The sequence below is a fragment of the Giraffa tippelskirchi genome, chromosome 2 (assembly GCF_054371585.1).
Source record: "Giraffa tippelskirchi isolate mGirTip1 chromosome 2, T2T-mGirTip1v1.2.pri, whole genome shotgun sequence".
In the NCBI taxonomy this organism is placed as follows: Eukaryota; Metazoa; Chordata; class Mammalia; order Artiodactyla; family Giraffidae; genus Giraffa; species Giraffa tippelskirchi.
This window is the reverse complement of record NC_137276.1, coordinates 220,230,888-220,248,134: the sequence shown is the minus strand read 5'-3', so window position 1 is coordinate 220,248,134 and position 17,247 is coordinate 220,230,888. Positions and strand designations below refer to the sequence as shown.

At 42.9% G+C, this 17,247-nt stretch overlaps 1 protein-coding gene across 2 annotated transcripts in view; it reads left to right on the top strand.

The window, feature by feature from the left end:
- The window catches only part of ADAMTS5 (ADAM metallopeptidase with thrombospondin type 1 motif 5), a 51,273-nt gene extending 34,754 nt beyond the window's left edge, over nucleotides 1-16,519 (top strand). The window contains exons 4-8 of one of the 2 annotated variants that reach the window (XM_081557875.1): nucleotides 3,558-3,841; nucleotides 5,657-5,840; nucleotides 6,419-6,594; nucleotides 9,103-9,278; nucleotides 15,532-16,519. In XM_081557875.1, coding sequence (XP_081414001.1) covers nucleotides 3,558-3,841; nucleotides 5,657-5,840; nucleotides 6,419-6,594; nucleotides 9,103-9,278; nucleotides 15,532-16,099 — 1,388 coding nt within the window. In that variant the 3' untranslated portion in view covers nucleotides 16,100-16,519. Of the gene's footprint in view, nucleotides 1-3,557; nucleotides 3,842-5,656; nucleotides 5,841-6,418; nucleotides 6,595-9,102; nucleotides 9,284-15,531 lie in introns of both variants that reach the window. The other variant, XM_081557882.1, reaches the window with a different exon arrangement.
- The last annotated feature ends 728 nt before the right edge of the window (nucleotides 16,520-17,247 follow it).

Sequence of the window (17,247 nt, the reverse complement as noted above, 5' to 3'; positions counted from 1 at the left end):
GTGCTGTCTATATCTATTTTATCGCCAAATGACATGCCAACATATAGATGAAATTGATCAACTGTAGATTTCAGTGTTATTAGAAACTAATGCAGCAACAAATCCTAATGCTGAGAACACTAAAGTCATAAGTAAAAGGCAAATCTGGATAAAGCATTTTTTTTTTTTTAAGCAAGAACAGCTCCTCTCCAAATGACCTCTAAGGGAAAACCACAGAGCTGAATATGTTTTTTTTAAATAGTCAAGCAAATATGTTATACATTTTTAAAACTTTTATACTTTGATATTGAGCTTCATAGGCTTCCCTGATGGCTCAGTGGGTAAAGAATCCACCTGCAATGCAGGAGACAAGGGTTTGATCCCTGGATCAGCAAGATCCCCTGGAAAAGGAATTGGCAACCCACTCTAGGATTCTTGCCTGAAAAATCCCACAGACAGAGGAGCCTGGCAAGCTACAGCTCAAAGGGTGGCAAGGAGTCAGACATGACTGAGCATGAGACACGTACATTGAGCTTAAATAAAGAGGGACCACATCTTGAAGCCTCCTTTGTTGCAAGCCAGTTTCCAATTGCCTTGTCCATTTCTTTTCACAAGTCATCTGTCAGGGAGGTTGAAAGGGTGTCAGTGACATATCCATGGGGAGGTGATGAGTTGTTTTGACTTGGGGAAAAACAGTGTCAACCCATGCCACAGGCACCCACGCATGTTAAATACTTCCCAGCTAATATTTAGTTGCCCAGTGCTACAGTCTGTGATTTTCAGTGAAAAAAAAACAAAACACAAAAAGATTCGTCAAACAGTACTTTTGAAGATCTGGAAAGCATTCTTGATGCCTCAGAGATCTGTTGACAGTCTTCTACCTTCATCAATCCACTAAGCATTCTCTGCTTTACACAAGTCTCTTCTTCTATGTAGCAAGGAAGATAATGCTTTTCCTGGAGTCCAAAGGGTCTCATCTCACTTTATCTTCTAAACAAAGCTCACTGAGGTTTTACTATCATTCCTTCCTATTGACTTGCTGTTGATGTTTTTCTTTTAACTTGATGTTTTTCTCCCAAAGTTCTATTTGGCTGGATAGTAAGTTTTAATGCTTTTTCTGGCCTGCCTTAAGAAGCTTTACCTCTTCAAAAGTTCTGGCTCAGAAGTTAAATAGTAACTTTGCTCTTTATTCATTTTCATATAATGCCTCCATCACAGATTGACAAATTTCAAGGTATTCGCTTTGATGAAACTTGAGCAGAGTTGTAAAAACATTTGCAGTGTACTTAAAATGTGCTGCATATTCCATTTCTCAGTGGAAAATAGGATTTAAACATGGTTTTCTTTTGTTGGATAAAAAGAATAACTCTAAATAAATCTGAAATGTTGTTGAATATGTTGGGCATAGTACCAGTATGATTGTTTTATGTTTTTCTGGTCACCCCCTAATAGCTCTGTGAGCTAATTTTGCCCCTCCAGTGTCACAGTGAGAACAGCAACATTTCATAGATCTTGAAAATAAATTAGGGATGGTGAACTAATTTGGCCAAGAACACTCAGCCATTTAGTGTTTTGCCAGAATTAGACTTTAGACCGGGTGTTTCTACCATTAGACCTGGTGTTACCATTTAAAGGATTCGTACACATGCCTGCCCTTTAGCAATAAAATAAGCAGCCTATCCACATGGTAAGCAGAGTCAGGTTTGTATATGATGAGAAGAGCAGGCTCTGAGCATAAAGCCCTAATAGCTATGAGACCTTAGGTAACTGATCCTTAGGTCTTCAGGTTCCTCAGTTTCCTTATCTGCAAAATAAAGAAAATAATGCTCAAGTTGACCAAAAATTCTGTTCCAGTTTTTCCATAACATTTATGGAAAAAAACCCGAACGAACTTCTTGGCCAACACAACAGAATCTGCTACATAGAATTCTCCTAAAGATTGAATAAACTGATACATTTAAAGAACTGGAAAGAGTGCCCTGCTAAGTTACTCCATTCGTGTCTGACTCTGTGTGACCCTATGGACTATAGCCTGCCAGGCTCCTCTGTCCATGGGATTCTCCAGGCAAGAATACTGGAGTGGGTTGCCATTCCCATCTGCAGGGGATCTTCCCAACCCAGGGATCAAACCTGGGTCTCCTACATTGCAGGTGAATTCTTTACCATCTGAGCCACCAGGGAAGCCTGAAAAGAGTGTCAATATATAACAAAAATATTAATCATGTTTAGTATTGCTGATAATCAGTGTGTAAATCCTAAAATCAAGTAAATAGAAAAATACTGAAACTGATAGACAATATATAAGCTCCTATACAAATTGAGGAAATTAACAGAGTTCACTCACTCAGAAGGAATTTCTTAGGGAAGCTTTCTGGGGAAGGGGAGGTGTATTTTAGCTTCTGAGTTTGCACTGTCTGTGTGTCAGCTTCTACTGACTCCCCACTGCCTTTCTGCTCCCCCCATCACTGTGCACTCAGACACCCTCCAAAGACCCAACAAATACCAATTGCATTCAACAACCAACACAAAGGGCAGAAAAGGAGGTGAAGAGTGGCAAAATGGGCTCAGTCCCAATTTATCACAGATATTTTCCTTTCTTTTCCCACTGCTCTGATACATGGTGCCTGAAAGCTCTTTATTAAAATTCTTTCAGTCTAAGAGAAAGACTTGATTTACTTTGCTTCCTTCACCTTATCAGGAGCCCTTGAGGGGTGGATCTGGGTCATTTTTCTGTATTCTCAATATCTGGTATGTTTGGTAGAACACTGTACATGCTAAGCAGATGCTTATTGAATGCAGCAGTGACCGCAGCATCTCATTGTTCTTTATTTATGGAATTAATGGAAAGGTAACATGGATGGGGGATGAGTGCATGAAAAAGAGATAAGAATTGGGGTTGGTAGTGGACAAAGGGGTATAGAAAGGGCACAAGGACAGACTCTGTTTCTCAAAGTTGTGAACACAACTTTATTATTGTTGTTTTTGTTGTTGTGACACCCAGGTAGCACTAGTGGTAAAGAACCCGCCTACCAGTGCAAGAGACATAAGAGTCATGGGTTGGGTCCCTGGGTCGGGCTGCTCCCCTGGAGGAGGGCATGGCAACCCACTCCAGTATTCTTGCCTGGAGAATCCCGTCGATAGAGGAGCCTGGCAGGCTACAATCCATAGGGTCGCAAAGGGTGAGACATGACTGAAGTGACTCAGCACACAGCACACACATTGTTATTATACCCACCTTCTGATTTCTGCTAGGTCCATCCCAGTTCTGTTAGTCCCTCAGCATGATGGTTATTTTCACAGCTAATTATTGCAAAATCTTATTTTATCAAATAAAATTCACTGCCATCATTATAATACCATCATTATGGATACCCCAGGGCACATCATCCATCAGAAATCCTGGCGGGTGTTGGCGAGTTCATGGAGGCACCCAGCCTTGTCCAGAGAGTCCCCTCTCCGAGCTTCTGTGGATGCAATGTTATCTCCACACCAACCGGAGTCTTGCCTCTTTAGATCCATCATTTTCCAAGTTGGAAACAGAAATTCAGAACAGTGGCCAATCTTGGTTGTTCTTGTAGGTAACTGTCTGCTGGACCTACCACGCAAACAGATTCCTGGCCCCGAGGAACTCCCGGGACAGACCTACGATGCCAGCCAGCAGTGCAACCTGACCTTCGGGCCAGAGTACTCTGTGTGTCCTGGCATGGACGTGTGTGCCCGCCTCTGGTGCGCCGTGGTGCGCCAGGGCCAGATGGTGTGTCTGACCAAGAAGCTGCCGGCCGTGGAAGGAACGCCATGTGGGAAAGGGAGGATCTGCCTGCAGGGCAAGTGTGTGGACAAAACCAAGAAAAAATATTATTCGGTAAGTTCTTTTCTTGTCACGCAAGGCCTGGAGCCCCAAGGGCTGAAAGTACATTCCTGTGACATGTGGAGGGGACTGTCTCCAGAAGGCTCTGTTTCCTAGTTCAAATATTTTTCCTTGAGGGATCTGTTTACCGCTTCCTCTTCTACCCACAGGAGTCATCCTCAGCTGTCATTTACTGGAGAAAATGCAGGTCTCGGGTTATACCCTGTAATAAATAAGTAGAGAGCCCAGATTCCGTCTCACTGAGACCACAAGTAGGGCCTCCGAGTCACCGCTTGGGAGTTTGCTTTCAAACTGCTCTTCAAGTTATTGGAATACATTTGTTTCAATTCAGGAAGGAAAGAACAGCAGAGCTGACACATGATCCTCAGGCATCCTTGGTCAACTCCAAAATGGTAGTGTCTTTCCCCCTCATGGTGTGCCTGCTGCATGCTTAGTTGCTCAGTCGTGTCCGACTCTTTGCAAACCCATGGACTACAACCCACCAGGCTCCCTTGTCCATGGGATTCTCCGGGCAAGAATACTGGAGTGGGTTGCCACTTCATTCTTCAGGTGATCTTCCCAACCCAGGGATCAAACCTGGGCCTCCCGCATTGCAGACAGATTCTTTAACCATCTGAGGCAATGGCATCTGAGGCATCTAACTTCAGGAACTAAAGTAGCCACACCTGCTGCAGGAAGCACCCGACCTCCTTCCCTGTACACCTAGTCCAGCTTCAGGTCAGCTCCCACCATCTTCATTGTCAAGCAAAGCATTGGTTCCTTCTCACTTGCGACATTCTCAGAGTCCCTGGAAGACGTTTGCCCTGGGTACATTGCTGCTGCCTTTCAAGGCTTACCACCCAAGCTAGCAGTCTCAGATACCCTGACACAGACACCCTGGCCCATGCAACCAGAGGAGGTTCTTCAGGAATGCCCTTGACAAAGGAGTTTCTAGTATCTTCCTTTTGGCGTCTCTTGGCTTCCTGCTGCAGCGTCTCCAGAGGAATCAACCTGGGATGCCATAACAGGGCTCTTCACTCCCTGTGGTATTGGTCCATGTGATTGGGTGCTCTTAGTGTCTGCCCTGTTTCCTTTCTACTGGGTGTTATGAAGCCAAGCTCAGGTCAGATACGTTTACATGTGACAGATGGGCTGTGTGATGTCTGCAAAGGAACTGCAGAACTTGAGCGCTCAAGAGGAAGAAAAGATGGAAGCATAATCAGCCTGGGATCATGCAGCTTCTTTAGCATCACACAGTTCTTTAAAGATGCAAAGTCAGAGTGGACACAAAGTGAACCATGATTCGGTGGTGACTGACAAAAATGCACAGTATCAGAAGGTCCTTGCAGCGTGCTCAGTACTTCAGGTAAAGTGTTCAAACCCTCTGGGCTTCTCAGGTGGCTCAGTGGTAAAGAATGCACCTGCCAGTGCAGGAGATGCAGAAGACATGGGTTTGAGCCCTGAGGCAGGAAGATGCCCTGGAGGAGGAAACGGCAACCCACCCCATTATTCTTGCCTGAATAATCCCATGGACAGAGGAACCCGTGGTGGGCTACAGTCCATGGGGTCACAAAGAGTTGGACAAGAATGAGTGACCAAGCATACACCCATTCAGATCCTCTAGGGGGCAGAAAAGGTGGATCGTTTAGAATTGGAATCGCGTTGCAATTTCAGAGTGTTCAACATCTGTGACCATGCTAAACTCAGAGATGATCGTGTTTTATCTGCGATGACATTTCCACCGAGTTGTTGCATGCAAGTGATTTCTATATGTACATTTTGAAAGTTGTCCACCCTTCTAAGTAAAAGATCTCTTGTTTTCTATTTTAGACATCAAGCCACGGCAACTGGGGGTCCTGGGGGTCCTGGGGCCAGTGTTCTCGCTCGTGTGGGGGAGGAGTGCAGTTTGCCTACCGCCACTGCAATAACCCAGCGCCCAGGAACAATGGCCGCTACTGCACAGGGAAGAGGGCTATCTACCGCTCCTGCAGTGTCACGCCCTGCCCGGCGAATGGTACGCCGCTCCCAAGTGTCAGCAACCACCTTATGTCAAGTGTAATTTGTATTCTGGGGCTTCCTTGGTGGCTCAGTGGTAAAGAGTCTGCCTGCCTATCCAGGAGACATGAGTTCAGTTCCTGGGTCAGAAAGATCCCCTGGAGAAGGGAGTGGCTCCGGTATTCTTGCCTGGGAAATCCTCTGGACAGAGGAGCCTGGTGGGCTACAGTTCATGGGGTTGCAAAAGAGTCAGGCACAACTTAGCAACTAGACAACGACAATTTTATTCTAACAGTCGTCAATAGGAGAGGCTGAAGAAATATTCCGTTAATCTTGTACCGCACTGTTCCACCAGTGTGCAAATCAGTAACAAATACATGAGTGGTTTTTAAATTATTATCATAAACAGTTGAGTGTTCCGGGAGTAGGAAAAAAATTGCTATTTTCAACTCTGTGGGTAGAAACCTTTCAACACTGGTGTGTAAAGAGACTATAGGGAAAAAAAATGTTAGCATCTTCTCCGTGAAAGTATTTACACGAATAAGAATGTATCTGAGTTTCAGAGCAGAGTAATAATGTGCTTTTTTTTGTTTTTAGGTAAATCTTTTCGTCATGAGCAGTGTGAGGCCAAAAATGGATATCAGTCTGACGCAAAAGGCGTCAAAACATTTGTGGAATGGGTTCCCAAATATGCTGGTGTCTTGCCAGGAGACGTGTGCAAACTGACCTGCAGAGCTAAGGGCACTGGCTACTACGTGGTGTTTTCTCCAAAGGTAACTGCTCACAGACTGTCCAGAAACAGTGGGTGTCCTTGGTAGAAATTATTTGGTAGAATGGAGGCTGCACATACCAAATGTAAGCAGTCATTATTTGAGGGGTGGCTAGATTTTAGAAGCTTTTATTTTCACCTCTGTAATTTCTGTATTTTCAAACTTGCTACAATGAATCAAAAGGATTTTGTAAACAGAACAAGTAAATGTTTTAAAAGCTATTTTTTGAAAAAGTGTAACTGTGTCAAGAAGATGAGTGGTGACCTTAACTTCAAAACAGTGTTTGTTCCCTTGGTACGTTTATAATTTGTCATGTCCGACTCTTTGCAACCCCATGGACTGGAGCCCACCAGGCTCCTCTGTCCATGGGATTCCCCAGAATACTAGAGTAGGTTGCCATGTCCTTCTCCAGAGGATCTTCCCGACCCAGGGTTCAAACTTGCATCTCCTGCACTGGCAGGCAGATTCTCTACCACTGAGCCACCTGGGAAGCAAAGATAAATATAAAGGATACTTAGAGTTTGTATTCCCTACATAGATGGGATGACTACTTCTCAAAAGAATACTTTTTCATATTTTTAGCACAAATTATATTTGTAAAGGGGACTATAAAACAAGAAAATTTTCTATTTTTCTATTTTTCTATGTTTTATTGAAGAATTCCATTGGTGATTCATGAAGCAGGATGTCAACATCATTATCCCTGACCTAGACTTTAAAATGTCCTGTACTTTTAATATGAAGCAGTGTCCCTCTATCGGAGATGGCAGTGGCAACCCACTCCAGTACTCTTGTCTGGAGAATCCCATGGACGGAGGAGCCTGGTAGGCTGTAGTCCATGAGGTCGCGAAGAGTTGGACACGACTGAGCGACTTTACTTTCACTTTTCCCTTTCATGCACTGGAGAAGGAAATGGCAACCCACTCCAGTGTTCTTGCCTGGAGAATCCCAGGGACGGCAGAGCCTGATGGGCTGCCGTTTATGGGGTCGCACAGAGTCGGGCATGACTGAAGCGACTTAGCAGTAGCAGCAGCAGCAGCAGCAGTAGTAGCAGCAGTGTCCCTCTATATATACACATCATAATATATACATGTGAAATTATCCTTTATCTACCATGGAAGAGCATTTTCTAAATTACTGAAGTTTCACTTCTCACAATCAACATTATGCTATGGTTTAAAATACTGTTAATCTAATTTGCAAATAGGCATGATATTTAAAACCACCTCTGTAACAGGTCTTCAGATATTTATGCCATATTATTGAAAAATAAGTTAATATCCAAGTTATGTATGTTTTAAAACATTTCATCTTTTATTGTAAAATAATGCATTTTCTTTTAAAAATATTAAATAAAAGCAAAAAACTTTATCTGGAAATATAATCATCCAGAGAGTTGTTAATCTGTTGAAGAATACCACACCCCAATTAACACACATCCACATATTCATATACTCACAGACATACATGATAAGAGGTTTTGTTTATACACAAATACAAAATACGTACATTTGTTCATATGACTATGTGTGTTACTTGCACTAACATGCACAAACCACTAAGAGATCATATACATACTATTTTATAACTACCTTATTCAATATACTCTAATTCTTTTTTTCGAAAATATGCAATCTCTTCCAGTAAGTACTTTTCTCAGACTTCCCCATACTTCTTTTTTTACACAAATTTGTCTCTATTTGGGGCTTCCCTAGTGGCTCAATGGTGGAGAATCCACGTGCAATGCAGGAGACACAGGAGACTCGGGTTTGATTACTGGAGGGTGGCATGGCATCCCACTCCAGTATTCTTGCCAGGACCATCCCATGGACAGAGGAGCCTGCTGGGCTATGGTCCATGGGTTTGCAAAGAGTCCGACATGACTGAAGCAACTGAGCATGCATGCACATATCTCTGTTTCAGCATCTCACCATTTCACACAATAGGGAATGCTTTCCAACCATGACAAGGCTGTGCGTGTCTGGTGTAAATTTTCAATTTTATGACAGTAATAACAAGTATGCAACCAAAAAGGATATCCACATTCTTGAGCCTGTTCAAATCCTGCTCTCCCTCTCTCCACACAAGTGACAAACAGTCCCACATACTAGGTGAATTATTGTGTCTATCAATAAAAAGACAAGACTGTACCATGGGGACTTATCGCAGACACAGAAACGGAGATGAGGACCTTGGTTCTCCTAACACATTCAGAATTAAGCTCAAGAGAGAAAGAAGAAAGAAAGGACATAACCCTGATTTATCCCAGTTCTTCTTCCTGCCAATATGTCAAAGATTTTCTACTCAATACTTAAGGAAACTATGGGGTTTTTTTGGTGGGGGGGGATTGTTTTTCTTTTTTTTTCTTTTTTTTTTTCTGGTTGTTTAGCTTCCGATATAAAATCTATTCCAATCAAACTTAAAAGTCCCAAATTAAAACTTGGTTTTATCAAAGAAACAAAGTATGCAAAGCCAGTATTTCCCATCGCTAAGGTGTTTCTCATTATTCAGGTGACCGATGGAACGGAATGCAGGCCATACAGCAATTCCGTGTGTGTCCGGGGGAAGTGTGTGCGGACAGGCTGCGATGGCATCATTGGCTCAAAGCTGCAGTACGACAAGTGTGGCGTCTGTGGAGGAGACAACTCCAGTTGCACAAAGGTGGTTGGAACCTTCAATAAAAAAAGGTAACGTGAGAGAACCGTTGCCTTTATCTGACCTGAACAAGACTTTCAGTTCAGTCACTCAGTCATGTCCGACTCTTTGCAACTCCATGGACTGCAGCACGCCAGGGCTCTCTGTCCATCACCAACTCCCGGAGTTTACTCAAACTCATGTCCATTGAGTCGAGGATGCCATCCAACCCTCTCATCCTCTGTCATCCCCTTCTCCTCCCGCCTTCAATCTTTCCCAGCATCAGGGTCTTTTCAAATGAGTCATTTCTTCACGTCAGGTGGCTTTAGACTCTTGCAAAATTGATAAAGGAGGACTTGTTACATCCTAAGCTAGCTGTGGGCATGTTACCCACCAGGATTTTTGGCCTCCTCCAAGCAATAGAAATTGACTAGAGGCCAGACAAGAAATTCAGGCAAGGCTTTACTGGAGGCCCTGCTGAAGCAAGGGGGAGGAAAAAACAAGCAACAGGTTCTCTTGCTTGCTCACTCCCCTGGGCAGGGGGAGCTCATTATTTATATGTGGTGAGGGTAGAAGTGTGTCCATGGGTCGGCCAGAGGAGTGGTCTAGGTATTTTGCCCACCCTTCTAGTGGTATGACTCAGATGGTAAAGAATCCGCCTGTGATTCGGGAGACTGCAGGTTTGATCCCTGGGTCAGGAAGATGCCCTAGAGAAGGGGGAATGGTTACCCACTCCAGTATTCTTGCCTGGAGAATCCCATGGACAGAGGAGCCTGGCGGGCTACAGTCCATAGGGTTGCAAAGAGTTGGACTCGACTGAGCGACTAACACTTTCACTTTCTGGTGGTGGAGAGTGAAGGGAGGCAGGCACAGTACCCTGTTTTTTTGTTCCATGCTCTTCAAAAGTGGTGGTTGGGTTTTTTGATCTCTTCATATCTTTTGGCCCAGAATTTGCCCTAGTTACACACACACAATCACACATGTAGTAAGTTTTAGTCCCATACAGTTTCTTTGAGTTTTGTTGCTGGAGGAGAGGTGTGTCCAGGTGCAAGCATTGCAACACTACAGCAAAGTATCCCAGGTCCCAGGCCTGTCTCAGAAGGAGGTTTAGCTAGGCCCCCCTACTTAATGCTTTATGAATATGAGAAGGGAAGGCAAGGACGTGAAATGAGCCCTGGATGCCAACTGGAAACTCGTGGCACCTCTCGAAGCAGATGGAACCACAATGGCCATGGCTCCAGGTTTTGTAGAGTGTAAAAAAGGCAAAGAAAAAAAATCTGTGACATTCCACTTGAGCCATAACTTGCAGATCTGTTATTCCTGAAACACAATTTAGGAAGAGATGACTGGTTTCCATCTTAACTACTTTTTTTTAAACAAATAAATTCTCTTTGGGCTATATTTTTCTTGAGAAAACATTTCTCAAACCAAAATGTAAGTGATCTGCAGTGGTGTGGAGGGCAAGCCTGTTTTTGAGTGCACTACCCTGGTTTCTATCTACTCTATGAAGCATAATATCTGTTTCCTGCTCCCTCTCATGGTCCTTGATTACACTCTTGCTTTAAAAATGTAAGTTTAGAAAGTAACCAGTTTCTGGCACGAAATATTATACTGTGAGCTAGGATGACTGAGTCATCTAAAGAGTCTGCAGGAATGCAGAATTGTTTTTCCTCTTGACCAGACTACTCTTACGCTGCGTGGTATTGGTCAGATGGGGCTTCCCAGGTGGCACAGTGGTAAAGAATCCGCCTGCCAATGCAGGAGATGCCAGAGACGTGAGTTTGATCCCCAGGTCGGGAAGATCCCCTGGAGAAGGAAATGGCAACACACTCCAGTATTCTTGCCTGAAAAATTCTATGGACAGAGGAGGGCTACAGTTCCATGGTGGGCTACAGTCCACTAATTCACAAAGAATCACCACCAGGAGGACAAACACCACCATCCAGTGGTCATCCTCTTTGGCTGTATCAATCCAGCGGTCTTCCTATGGGTGGCTCCCCAGCCCGTGGGTCTTCATGGTCTCTTCTTGACAGAGCAGAGAGAGTCATCCCTTTATTACCTGAGTCAGCTGGTGGCATTCCTGGACTCAACTCTTCAGTGGTTGCCATCTCACTTAGAGTCAGTGTACAAGGCTGTTTTGTAACCTGGGTGATGCTAAAAGCTTTGGTCCCTGCACTGCTCTGAGTCTCTTCTTCCCTGGCCTCTTCTCTTGTTCTGCTCTGACATCCTGGACTTCCCAACTTCCCAGTGCTCTTCAAACAAGGCAAGCAGGAGCACTGGCACTATTTCCTCTGCCTGGAACAGTTTTTGACAATGAATATAACCAATGCTTCCTCTAGAATTCCTTTAAATGTCTGCTAAGTATAACCCCCATCCCCGCCCAGGCAATGACTTCCTAAATCAACTGGAGGTCTCTCCCGCTTCCTCCTTGTTCCACTGTCCTCTTACTTTCCTCTCTTCTTCACAGCTCTTATCAACAGATATCATCACATATTTTGTTTGGGTGTCTAACTACCCCACTCCTGCTAGAATGTCACTTCCATGACAGCATGTGTAGTATGTAAGAATTCATGTATTCCTTCATGGCATGTTCTGTTCTTAGTACTATGGAGAAAGCTCTGGACATAAGATTCCCTTTGCAAATAGGTTCATCTGTACCATTTTTCTAGATTCCACATATATGTGTTAATATAACATTTGTTTTTCTCTTTATGACTTCATTCTGTATGAGAGTCACTATAGGTCCATCCACGTCATTGCAAATGGCACAATTTTGTCCCTTTACATGGCTGAGTAATATTCCTTTGTATATATGTACCACATCTTCTTGATCCATTCCTCCGGACATTTAGGTTGCTTCCATGTCCTAAATAGGAAGGAAATCCAAAAAAGAGGGGATATGTGTATAAAGAAGAAAGAAGACTCCTTGCCCTGCCAGCCACACTTCATACGTATATGAAAACAGCTGCATTCATTCATGGTGACCAAGGAAACTGGTTAATGCCCAGAGTTTAAATGATACCAAGGAAGGTGAAAAAAAACAAATAAGGAATAAAAGGAAATCCTATTTTACTGAACCATCAAGAAATCGGGGCACAAATCTTCATACTGCCCAGTGCCTTGAGCTACTCAGTCTGGAGACCCACACAGGGCTGAGTTCCCAGTGATTCTCATGACTATGAGTCAGACTCCAAGAGCAACGATTAAAAAAAAAGTCTGTGCTGTCTGATTTTCTCAACTGACATTCTTTACTTTCTTGACACTCTGTTTGTTATCTCTTAAATTCTGAACATCACCAGAACATATTTTCATTTAACTGTTATGAAGTTTTGCTGATTGAGCTAAGGGTTCCATGCATAGAGACATAGTAAAAGGAGCAGAAATTGAGAGTCGAATGTCCTAGCACTGCCGTTGGTTAACTCTGAGTGAACTTGGGCAAATACTTTAATACATCTCCCCCTGATAGGCTTTTTTTTTTTTTTCTGAACATGTATTTGAGTTTTATTTAGATTTAGCAGTGTAATTCATTTACACATTGAATTTTTCTGCTTTCCTTTTTTTAAATTTATTTATTTTTAATTGAAGGATAATTACTTTATAGTATTATGTTGGTTTCTGCCAAACATCAACATGAATCAGCCATAAGTAGACACCTGCCCTCTTCCTCTGGAACCTCCTTCACCATCCCACCTGTCTAGGTTGTTACAGAGCACCAGTTGGAGTTCCCTGAGTCATACAGCAAATTCCCATTGACTATCTGTTTTACACATTGCAATGTATGATTTTGTTGTCGTTGTTGTTGTTGTTCAGTCGCTAAGTCACGTCCAACTCTTTGCAACCCCGTGGACTGCAGCACGCCAGACTCCCCTTTCCTTCATTATGTCCCAGAGTTTGCTCAGATTCATGCCCAATGAGTTGGTGATTCTAACCATCTCATCCTCTGCTTCCCCCTTCTCCTTTTGCCTTCAACCTTTCTCAGCATCAGAGTCTTTTCCAATGAGTTTGTTCTTATCATCAGGCGACCAAAGTATTGGAATTTCAGCTATAGCATCAGTCCTTCCAATGAATATTCAGGGTTGATTTCCTTTCAGATTGACTGGTTAGATCTCCTTGCTGTCCAAGGGACTCTCAAGAATCTTCTCCACCACTGCAGTTCAAAAGCATCAATTCTTTGATGCTCAGCCTTCTTTATGGTCCAACTCTCACATCCGTACTTGACTATTGGAAAAACCATAACTTTGACTAGACAGACCTTTGTTGGCAAAGTGATATCCCTGCTTTTTAATACACTGTTTTAGTTTGTCATAGCTTTTCTTCCAAGGAGCAGGCATCTTTTAATTTCACGGCTGCAGTCACTGTCAACAGTGATTTTGGTGCCCCCCAAAACAAATTCTGTCACTGCTTCCACTTTTTCCCCTTCTATTTTCCATGAAATTATGAGACCAGATACCATGATCTTCATTTTTTGAATGCTGAGTTTTAAGCCAGCTTTTTCACTCTCCTCTTTCACCCTCATCAAGGTGAAAGGCTTTTTAGGTAAGATGGAATATTTTTCTCCTGGCTTTGTTTGAAGCCATTGTAGAAACATCTCATCTCTTACTATTAGACACTTAAAAAAAAAAAATCCTGTGACAGAATCTAATCCAAAATGTACTACATAAATAAAGTTAATGAATCAAATTGAATAGGTAAGCCATATCATCAGCATTGCATCTTCTCTCTTCAAGACAGTAAGAAGCTCTGCCACCTGCCTGACCATCACTGTAGATCAGATGCCCAGTACAAAGGGGTCTTCCCTGGGAATAAGCCTTCTCTCCAACTCAGAGGAAATGCTTGAGTGGGAAACACACTTGGATTTTCCATATATGGATCAGTTGCCCCATATCCTCTAAACTTGAGTAAGAATTTGAAAGTAAATAAGTAAATTTCACACACATTAGTTAAACTGCACAAGCAAATTATTTGTTTGTATTTAAATAGCTAGGAACGTAAAATATATATAATTACTTAGAGAGACAAAGATTTTAGCAAAAGATGCCTCCTCTGCACTGGTGTAATGCCTTGGTGCTCAGTTAACTTTCATCCTAGCCTTTTCAGCAAACTTATGAGTATCAGAGATACTTATACCTTTGCCCACTTTCCTGAGCAGAAGATGGATCATTATAGATCTATCTCATTTGTTGCTCATCATAAAAGCCTCAGTCAGTCCACCATAAAGTTTTGCAGACCTTAATAATTCTGGGAAATTTGCCAAGGCATTGTATCCCCCCCCCCGCCCCCTTTGATACCAGTAAGCTGTGGTTACCCAGTTACAGAATTTTATGTTTTCTGTCCTGCCCTACCAAATCCAGAGTGTTAGTAGAAACAGAGCCTCTTACCCTGTCTCTAGTCTAACAAATAATTGAGTCCATGGTTTCTCAACTAGTCTGCACTCTGAAACAATGGGAGAAACTCCAAAAGTACTGCTGCTTCTGATCCATCCTGAAAGATGAGGATTTAGCTGCCCTGGATTCAGATTTGCAGGCTTTGAAGTTTTTAAAAGATTCCCCCATGTGATCTTAATGTGCAAACAAGCTTGAGGAACATTAATTGAAAGATTTCTATGAGATTAATTGATGGTAGATTTTTGTTGGTTTCTGTTTATGTGTATCCCATTTTGTGCCAGAAAGAACATAGAGTAGCTTTGTAAATTTTGCACATCGTAATAAAAATGTATACAGGACATCCCTTCATGGTTCAGTGGTTAAGATTTCGCTGTCACTGCAGGGGACATAGGTTCAATCCCTGGTCAGGGAACTAAGATCCCTCATGATTCATGGTGTGGCCAAAAAGAGTAAGAGAAAATTTTAAAAATAAATAAAATTCTGTTGTTTAAAGAAATGCATACAATATGATAGTCTAGCTATAATTTTATCTTGTTATAAGAAAACCAACTTTTGAAACCAATTTTAAGCTTTAATAAATTCAAAAATTTAAATTTTAATACATTAAAAGTGCACTAAGTTAAGGTGATGTGTGAGTGTTAATCATTCACTCAGTGTCCAACTCTTTGTGACCCCATGGACTGTAGCCTGCCAGGCTCCTCTGTCCATGAAATTCTCCAGGCAAGAATACTGGAGTGGGTTGCCATTCCCTTCTCTCCATTCCCTTTGATACCCACCCGGGGATCAAACCCGGGTCTTCCACACTTTTAGAGAATTTCTATTTCTGTATCTATTTGTTAAGCGTTTTACTTATTTTTTTATTTTCCTTCCTCCCCTCGCCCCCTTTCTTTCTTTCTCCCCTGCGGAACATTTCTGCTTCCAGTAAGGGTTACACTGACGTCGTGAGGATCCCCGAAGGGGCGACTCACATAAAAGTCCGCCAGTTCAAAGCCAAAGACCAGACCAGATTCACTGCCTACTTAGCCCTGAAGAAGAAAAACGGTGAGTACCTGATCAACGGCAAGTACATGATCTCCACTTCGGAAACCATCATCGACATCAATGGGACCGTCATGAACTACAGCGGTTGGAGCCACAGGGACGACTTCTTGCATGGGATGGGCTATTCGGCCACCAAGGAAATTCTCATCGTGCAGATTCTTGCCACAGACCCCACGAAAGCCCTCGATGTCCGCTACAGCTTCTTCGTTCCCAAGAAGTCCGCTCCAAAAGCAAACTCTGTCACCAGCCACAGCAGCAATAAAGTGGGCTCTCCCACCCCGCAGCTGCAGTGGGTGACGGGCCCCTGGCTTGCCTGTTCGCGAACCTGTGACACAGGCTGGCACACAAGGACGGTGCAATGCCAGGACGGGAATCGGAAGCTGGCGAAGGGCTGTCTCCTCTCCCAGAGGCCTTCCGCATTTAAGCAGTGTTTGCTGAAGAAGTGTTAGCCCTGTGGTTACGCCCTTCTGCCGGGACGACTGAAAGGATGGCTCGCGGATGCAGTCCTGGCGAACGCAGGGTCCACTGAAAGCGCAGAAAGTCACACCTTTCCGTGTCATCGTCAACGGGGAGTCCGATTATGGGCAGAATCTGCCCTCAGCGACCAAAATGAAGGTGTGCGCTGCTTCGTGGGACAGTGGTGGCCTTGGAACGTGGAAACACTTGCAAGTTCTTGAACATCCCCTGGGCCGACGAGATTGCAGAAGCACGGATGAATGTATAATCAGGGGACATTCGAAGATGGCAGAGCAGTCTCTCCCTCGTCACCTACCTCTTATAGAATGTCTTCAAAGGCATCATAATCATTTTCATGCATATTATTTACACAGCAGCTTATTTTTAATGTTTGTAAATACATTCTTCCTTGGTATGTCACTTTATATCACTTGGTTCTATTAAATATATATATATATATATATTTCTATAAAAAAAAGTATTTGACCAAAGTAGGTCTGCAGCTATTTCCACTCTTTCCCGTTTCCAGAAAGAGCTGTGGATGTTTTACTGGAAATTAAGAACTTGCTGCTGTTTTAAAAAGAGTTAGTTATACGTTCAGACTACGGGAGATATAATTTTTGTCAAAAACCATTTTGACAGCAAGCATCTTCTGAGAAATTCTGGAAAAAAAAAAAGGGTCTCAGTGTATCTAGTCATTTAAGTATATGCAGGGGTCCATTTATTTAAATCACTAACTGCCTGTATTTTTTTCAGGCAGCCAGACAAATTAACGTATCATGAGGAGGTAGAAGAAGTGTTTGTGTGTGCATTCAAAGGTCTCAAAATTAATTTCCTCCTGTTAGAATTTAAAAGTAAAAACAAACAAACAAACAAATACCTGCTTCACCATATTTTCAAGTTATATTTTCACAACTGCTTTCTCTCTCTCTGTGGCTCCTATCTGATATCTCACAATGTGTCTATCCATACAGAACACACAGCAAAGTTTTCAATCACACTCAACACTGGTATACCTCTTACCAGCAAGCCTTTATAGCGCATTTTGTTTTCGCTCGTTTGTTTGCTTTGTTCAAGGGTTCTGAACCTATGATGTTTTGAACTTGTTGACTTGGTAGTCAACCGCATGTAGAAGTAGTTA